Here is an 8,432-nt window from a genome sequence, read left to right as displayed (position 1 = left end):
AGAGGAGGATCCAAAAGAAAAGTATTTAACAGCAGTACTTTAAGTATTTAACAGCAGTACTTCCTGTTTTACTCCTTTTCTTCATGATACTATGTGATTTAGATGCAGAAAATTTTGAAGAGGGAAAAGAAATTATTTTTAGAAATCTCATCTTTTCCATAGTAAATAATGACTAATCTGAGACTCTCAGGGTTGCGAGGAAGCTCTGTTAGTGTTCCCAGATTTGAAGCCATAATCTCTTCTCTTCATCTTGTTAGCCAGCTCTGCATCTGGCTTGACTGAGATGTACAGGGCTTAAAAAAGGGGTATGTGAGGCAAGATGTGGGAGGCTTGTTAATGTTTTGATATGGGGTGTCTCCAAATATGGAGACATCATGTCTAACACTGCTGTCTCTGAGTGGAGATTTCAGCAGAGGCCAACTCCTTCCTTGCAAGCATCACCCATAGATTTAGCTGGAATCAAACATATTCATATATATATATTATACACCATCAATGAAATCATTTGTTTGGAGATGGGTAGGTGCCATGCCCTTGCTGTGAACCTGCAGGGGAGTCATTGGGTATTTTTCTTAAGACTTGACAAGGGCAGGGCAGCAGAAACATATCTTGGAACTCAGGGTTTTTCAGTCTCAACTTCTGATATTTCTGACCTTTGCTACTCTTGAATATCAGTGGGCAACATTGTTTATTTTACTTCCTTTTCTTTCCTTTCTTCCTCTCTCCTTTTTTTTTCTTTCGAAGACCTGCTCTCCTCTTTTCTGTAACCCTCACCATCTGCACTCTTCCCGTAGTAACTGCAGTATGTTTTAGTATTGCACTATACTCCCTCACTCTCAGTGATTCTCACCCAGCCCTCTGAACTGCATTCCCAGAACTTCATGTACAGACTGTGCCTGGAAGCTCAGGCTCTACATCCGTTCTGCGACGGCTCTGCGATTTACGTCCTTTGATTTACGTCACTTTGGGGGAGGAGCTTTCCTAGCGTCTCTTGTTCTCTTCTTCGACGACGACTCGACTCGCACTGTGGACTCGGAGGAGCACGGTGGCGTCGGCTTTGCCGGCTGATGTGAGTGATTTTTTTTTTTTGGTTGGAAGTGCTAGAGGAGGGTCAGGTACAAGTTAGTTGGGTGGTTTCTAATTAGCGAGGAGATGCTGCCGTTAGGTTACCACTTAAAAATATTTATTTTAATCAGAGGATCATTACCTTACAATATTATGATGGCCTCTGCCAGACATTAACATGAATCGGCCATAGGCAAATACTTTTTAAAGTGGTTCTAAGGCAGTGATTTTGAACTATGGAACTGACTCTTGGGTGAAGGAAGGTGGGCAAAAGGCAGGGTTTGGGGACATGGATGAAGTATGGACAGTGGTGTGGGGCCACCGAAAGTGGGAGATACTTATTGTAGTTCGAATGTGAAGGACTTAAAATTCGGTTGAAGCTGCATGGTTAGTGACTGTTGGGGGCAGGGAGCTGCATGGCTCGTGACCGTTGGGGGCAGGGAGCTGCATGGCTCGTGACCGTTGGGGGCAGGGAGCTGAGGCGCTAGCTGGGTCTGCAGAGAGCGGGAAAAAGGACGGTCAGTGATTGGATGCTTTGAAGGTATGAGCGCCAAGAGTGGGAGATTTTGAACCAATTAGAGGAGGCAACAAGAAGATAGACCAATCACAGGGTAACCCAAGCCCGGGGCGGAGGGGGAGGGCGGTTTTTGTGTCACGGGGCAGATTGTCCGAAGACTCGAGGTAAAAATATTCTCAGCCGAGTTCACGTCGCAGGAGCTTGACCCTGGCCTTCGTTAACTGCTATTTCTGGGTTTAAAAACTTCCTCAGCATTTTTTCTTTTGGAATAGAACTGAGAGGAAAAATTTGAAAAGAAATTTATTGCGACGCTGGAGAATAAAGGACAGAATATTAAAATATTTTCTTATTTCATAGGCCTGAGCCAGAGATTCCAAAATGGACAGCAATGATTTTCGTTTCATGGACTTTAAAGGTATCTAGCTTTACACTAGAAAATGTAAAAATAGTAAAGAAAATGTTTAACTATTTGCTGCCTTATCTAAGATCATCTGAATATATTTTGTTTCCTAATTTTGTCTCTTCAGAGTATTCGTAGCTCCAAGTTTCCTCATTTACGTATTGGAAAACAATGTTAATGTTTAAGACACTGGAATCCTTTTATAAACTAGTGTAGGGAAATAGAATTTCACAATTTATAGCTTGTTTTCTCGGGATTGTTGTGCGTGCATAGTAACACTGGTTTAATCTGAAATAGAAATCTGTGTTAAAAGGACATTTAAAAAATTACTGCTAGATCCTGAAGTACCTGTCCATAATCATCAGTGAAAAATAAATTATATCTTGTGTAGCATTAGGTTTAAGTGCATTTTATTGTATCTTAATTCTTTTGAAAATTGGTACTCAATGGATGATATTTGTGGGAATTCTTAGTTAAAAAAGCAGTTCAATTGACTAGAAAACCAGATTCCGCAACCATGCCAGGTATGGGAGAGTTTACCGTATTTCTTTTTTGCGGGGACATGATTAGACCTATGGTATATTTGCATTCATGTTCATATAATAATGAAATACGTCATAACCAGATTGGCTACAAATCTGTGATTTAAAAAAGTTTAGGTCAGTGTTTTGTTAATGCTTATCATTTTACAACAACAACAAAGCCCACTACCACTTAACCTTAAGTTTTAATTTAGGATATGCTATTTTAGGGCTTCGCTTGTGGCTCAGCTGGTAAAGAATCCGCCGGCAACTTGGGAGAACTTGGTTCGATCCCTGGGTTGGGAAGATCCCCTGGAGACAGGAATGGCTATCCACTCCAGTGTTCTGGCCTGGAGAATTCCATGGACTGTATAGTCCATGGGGTCACAAAAAGTTGGACAGGACTGAGTGACTTTCACTTTCATCTTAAGGGTTAAAAACATTGAATAGGGATTATTACTTTTAAATATATTGTATTTGAGACCTGGTATTTACATAAATATTTGAAGCACACAGAAAAGTTTAAGAATATAGTGAAGACCTGTAAAACTACCACTAAGTTTTGTTGAATCTTCATATTTTGCCACATACTTCTAAAAGATTGTGCTTAGTTGCTCAGTTTTGTCTGACTCTTTGCGACCCCATGAACTGTAGCCTGCCAGGCTCCTCTGTCCATGGGAATTATCTGGGCAAGAATATTGGAGTGGGTTGTGATACCCTCTTCTAGGGGATCTTCCCAACCTACGGATTGAACCCAGGTCTCCTGCCTTGCAGGTGGATTCTTTACCATCTGAGCCCCCAAGGACGCTCTCTAAAAGATTAAGGTGCCTTTTTTTCATCTTTGAAATATTACATAAATTGCATCATTTTATATGATTTTTTTTCCTGCAAGTTGTATTTTTTTTTTTTGCTCTGTATTATATTTTGGATATTTACCCATACAGATATTTTAGTTCTAGTTCATTTATTTACACTGCTTATTAGTATTATTACACTGACTATAAGTGTACCACAATTTATTTATCTAATCTCAACAGCATTACAACATTGTGTTTTGAAGAGTTTATCAGGAGCTTTCAAACATTTTTGACTACCACCAACACCTATGGAAAGGAAATATATTTTCCATCACATCTTGGTATATACACACTGTATCAAAAGTTTAATGAAATCATTTTACCCTTATTACATACAGTGCATGTGTATGTAATATTTTCTATTCTATGCTTTTTGAATGATATTTTCTATTCTATGCTTTCTCTTTTAAAAATGTAAATGTTGGTTATGACTCATTAAATTAATTTATTTCTTGAACACTAGTGGATGAAGCTCTAGGGCAGTGCTGTACAATTGAAACATAGTGCAAATGTAAAGAATTTTGTATTTTTTGTACCACATTAAAAAAGCTTAAACAGATGAAATCAATTTTAACAATATAAATTATTTAGCTCAGTATATCCAAAATGCTATCATTTCAACATGTAATCAATATAAAAATTATTAATGAAATAGTTTACATTCTTTTTCTTTTCTATTCAAAATCATTGAAGTCTAGTATGTATTTTATACTTAAAGCATGTCTCATTTTGGACTTGCCACATTTCAAGTGCTCATATGGCTAGTGGCTACCCTGTAGTGGCAGTGCTACTCTGGATTGTAATTAAGAACTTGAACTGCTGGGTGAAATGCTGTAAGCATCTTTAACTTAACAAATATTGCTGAATCGTTGTCAAAAGTAGGTTGAACAATTTATACTGCCTCTTCCTTTCTCTTTCCCTATTGTTCTTTCTAATATTTGCTTTTGTCAGACTTAAAAAATTGTGCATGATTGAAGGGTGGTGTTGTTTTTAAGTAACATTTTATTTTAGGACAGTTTTAGATTTACAGAGTAGTTACAGAGAGAGTATAGAGAGTTCTTAGATACTCCTCAGCCAGTTCCATTTGCTCTAATGTTTTACATTGCTCTAATGTATTACATGGATGTTTTAATTTGCATATCTGTTAAGTAGCAAAGTTGGGTATATTTTCATATATTTTCCATTTGAGTTTTATCTTCTGTGTGCATAACCTTTTCAGTCAAGTTTTATAAAATTGGATCACAAAAGGCCATATGATGGCTTAGCTTATTTTCTTCTCAGGGAGAATTGACATAACATCTGTCTTTTTATATCAACAATTCTAGTCAGTTTCAAGGCCAAAAAGGAACAGAAATTGGTCTAAATTATACTCATTGTGTCTAAATAATTGTAACTCCTTTTCTGCATGTCAGCTCTTCAACTATTTAAAAATACTTCTGTCCCTGGAAAGTCTCTTCTTCAGATTCAGCATTTTTAGTTCTTTTAGTCATTCCTCATGTTACGTGGATTCTAGTCCTCTCATCATTTTGTGTGCTGTCCTCTGAACATGCTCTGTTCTTTTCATGTTATTTCTTAAAGTATGGTACACAGAACACAACACAATTCTCTCAGTTCAGTATGATAAGCTCAAAATAATCTTTTGCTTTAGATTTAGAAATGATCATTGTTGTCGTTAGATACTGTTATAGCTAAGATTGAATTTTTTTTCCTTTTTTTGGGAGCTGGCAATCACACCATACTAATGACTCATTTTGAGCTTTTGGTCCCCAGAAGACCCTCAGTCTTTTTTTAATACATGCTTATATTAAGCTACATTTTGACTGTCATATATTGGTAGAGTTAGTTTCAGAGACTTAAATGCAGGACTTTTTGTTTCTTACATTAATGTCATTCTGCAATTGGGGATTTAATTTTTGTTTCTGATTATATCTTGTCTCTTATTTCCTGTCTGTTTCTCTCTCAACTTCTTCATGCACATCATTGATAAAATTGTTAAATAGAGTAGAGCCAAGGGCAGAATGTTATGTTATTAAAAACTTAAGACTGACATGAATTCATTAGGCAGCAAGCTCTGAGTATGCTTTTTTAAAAAGTATTTATTTTTTTGAATTAATTTTTATTAGAGTATAGTTGATTTACAATGTTTTGCTGGTTTCTGCTTATAGCAAAGTGAATCAGTTATATATGCATATGTATCCACTCTTTTTTAGATTCTATTCCCAGGTCACTGCAGAGTACTGAGTAGCATTTCCTATGCTATATAGTAGATTCTTTAGTTATCTGTTTTATATAAAGTAGTGTGTATCTGTCAATCCCAGTCTCACAATTTATCCCTCCCCCCTCTTTCCCCCTTGGTAACTAAAAGTCTGTTTTCTACATCTGTGACTCTATTGCTGTTTTGTAAATAGGTTCATTTGTACCGTTTTTTTTAGATTCCACATATGAGCAATATCATGATATTTATCTTTTTCTGACTTCACTCAAGTGTGACAATCCCTAGGTCCATCCATTTTGCTGCAGATGAAATTATTATTATTTTTTTTTGATGAGTAATATTCCTCTGTATGTGTGTTTGTGTGTGTATATATATAACCACATTCCTCTTTTGATGGACATTTAGGTTGCTTCCATGACCTGGGTATTGTAAATAGTGCTGTAGTGAACATTGGGGCACATGTATCTTTTCAAATTATGGTTTTCTCCAGATAATATGTCCATGAGTGGGATTGTTGGGTCATATGGTAGCTCTATATTTGCCTTTTTAAGGAATCTCCATACTGTTTTCCATAGTGACTATACCAATTTACATTCCCACCATACCTTTTCCAACATTTAATGTTTGTAGATTTTTTGATGATGGCCATTCTGACTTGTGTGAAGTAATACCTCATTGTAGTTTTGATTTGCATTTCTCTAATAATCAGTGATGTTGAGCATCTTTTCATATGCCTCTTGGCCTCTGTATTTGGAGAAATGTCTATTTAGGTCTTCTGTCCAGTTTTTGACTAGGTTGTTTGTTTCTTTGATATTGAGCTACATAGCTGTTTGTATATTTTAGAGAGTAATCCTTATTGGTTGCTTTGTTTGCGTATATTTTCTCCCATTCAGTGTGTTGTCTTTTTATTTTGTTTATGGATTCCTTTTTTTTTGGCTGCTCCACAGCATGTGGGATCTTTAATTCTCTGACTAGGGATCAAACCCACACTCCCTGCATTGAAAGCGCAGAGTCTTAACCACTGGACTGCCAGGGAAGTCCTTGCTGTGCAAAAGCTTTTAAGTTTAATTAGGTCTCATTTGTTTATTTTTGTTTTTATTTTCATTACTCTAGGAAATGGATCAAAAAAATCATTCTGTGGTTTATGTTAGAGAGTGTTCTACCTTTCTTTTCCTCTAAGAGGTTTATAGTATCTGGTCTTACATTTAGGTCTTTAATCTATTTTGAGTTTATTTTTATGTATAGTATTAGAGAGTGTTCTGATTTCATTTTTTTTTTTTTTTTATGTAGCTGTCCGGTTTTCCCAGCACTACTTATTGATGAGGTTCTTTTTTTCCATTGTATCTTCTTGCCTCCCTTGTCATACATTAGGTGATCTTAGGTGTGTGGGTTTATCTCTGGACTTTCTATCCTTTTCTGTTGATCTATATTTGTTTTTATGCTAGTACCACATTGTTTTGATTACTATAAACTTGGTAGGATAAGTCTGAAGTCAGGAAACCTGATTCCTCCTGCTCCATTTTTCTTTCTCAGGATTGCTTTGGGTATTCTGGGTCTTTAGTGTTTCCATACAAAATGTAAATTTTTTTGGTTCTAGTTCTGTGAAAAACTGGCATTGGTAATTTGATAGCGATTATATTGAATCTGTAGATTACTTTGGGTAATATAGTCATTTTCACAATACTGATTCTTCCAATCCAAGAACATGGTAAATCTTTCGATCTGTTTGTGTTATCTTTGATTTCATCAGTATCTTATAGTTTTCTGAGTAGAGGTCTTTTGCCTCCATAGATAGGTTAATTCCAAGGTATTTTTTCTTTTGATGTGATAATAAATGGAATTGTTTCGTTAATTTCTCTTTCTGATCTTTTGTTGTTAGTATATAGGAATGTAAGAGATTTCTGTATATTCATTTTGTATCTTGCAACTTTACCAAATTCATTGATGAGCTCAAGTCTTCTTGAGTATGCTTATTCAACCTCCCTGATTTTCTGTTGTTTCCAAAGCCTGGCCACTGTCTTATTCTGTACTTGGCTTTAACTCTAGATTTAGAATTTGGTTCATCTCTTTGAAGGCCTCTTGAGTCTCTGTATATGAACTTCTGTTACCAATTCCTCCTATTCATCTTTCTCCTCAGCTTTATTGAGATATAATTGACATATAATATTGTGTAAGTTTAAGATATACAGCATAGTGATTTTTATATATGTATGTATTGCAAAGTGATTACTACAATAATGTTTAAGGCATCTATCACCTCACATAATTACAATTTTGGGGGAGAAGGATGAGGGAAATGGGTGAGGGTGGTTAAATGGGATGAACCTCCTGTTCACCTTTGAACTGCCTTCTTGGTGTTGAACAAAGTTCAATGCCACACTGTGCTATCCTGCTCCTGACCTACAGCCTGCAGGGATTTCGTTTCTGTAGTAGTTGCTCTTTTTTTCTCTCTCCTCCCCTTTCTCCTTCATTTTTCTTTTCCTATTCTTTCTTTCTTAGGAATTAACTTTGAGTTGTCATTTACATGCAATAAAATTCACATTTTAAGTGTATAGGTTGATGTGTTTGTTTGTTTGTTTTTTTGCAAATGTAACCTGTGTAGCCACCATTACAATCAAGACACAGAATATTTTCATCTGAGAGAATTCTGTCTGTCATACTCCTTTGCTGTCGATCGACTCCCCACCCTCTATCCCAGACAGCCACTGTTCTGATTTCTTTCACTGCAGATTATAAATGAAATCATACTGTATGTATTCTTTCTTTCTATGGTGTCTTTTACTAAGCATAATCGTTTTGAGAGTCATTGATACTATTTCATATATAAGTAGTTAATCCCTTTTTATTGCTTAGTAGC

At 36.1% G+C, this 8,432-nt stretch overlaps 1 protein-coding gene across 1 annotated transcript in view; it reads left to right on the top strand.

Moving 5' to 3' along the window:
• Nucleotides 1-1,005: 1,005 nt before the first annotated feature.
• The window catches only part of TEX11 (testis expressed 11), a 242,760-nt gene continuing 235,333 nt past the window's right edge, over nucleotides 1,006-8,432 (top strand). The window contains exons 1-2 of the mRNA XM_015104932.4: nucleotides 1,006-1,069; nucleotides 1,940-1,997. Coding sequence (XP_014960418.1) covers nucleotides 1,961-1,997 — 37 coding nt within the window. The 5' untranslated portion in view covers nucleotides 1,006-1,069; nucleotides 1,940-1,960. The remainder of the gene's footprint in view (nucleotides 1,070-1,939; nucleotides 1,998-8,432) is intronic.

Source organism: Ovis aries, chromosome X, assembly GCF_016772045.2.
Source record: "Ovis aries strain OAR_USU_Benz2616 breed Rambouillet chromosome X, ARS-UI_Ramb_v3.0, whole genome shotgun sequence".
NCBI lineage: Eukaryota > Metazoa > Chordata > Mammalia > Artiodactyla > Bovidae > Ovis > Ovis aries.
Note: the sequence above shows the minus strand (reverse complement) of the source record. Positions and strands in the feature narration are given on the sequence as shown.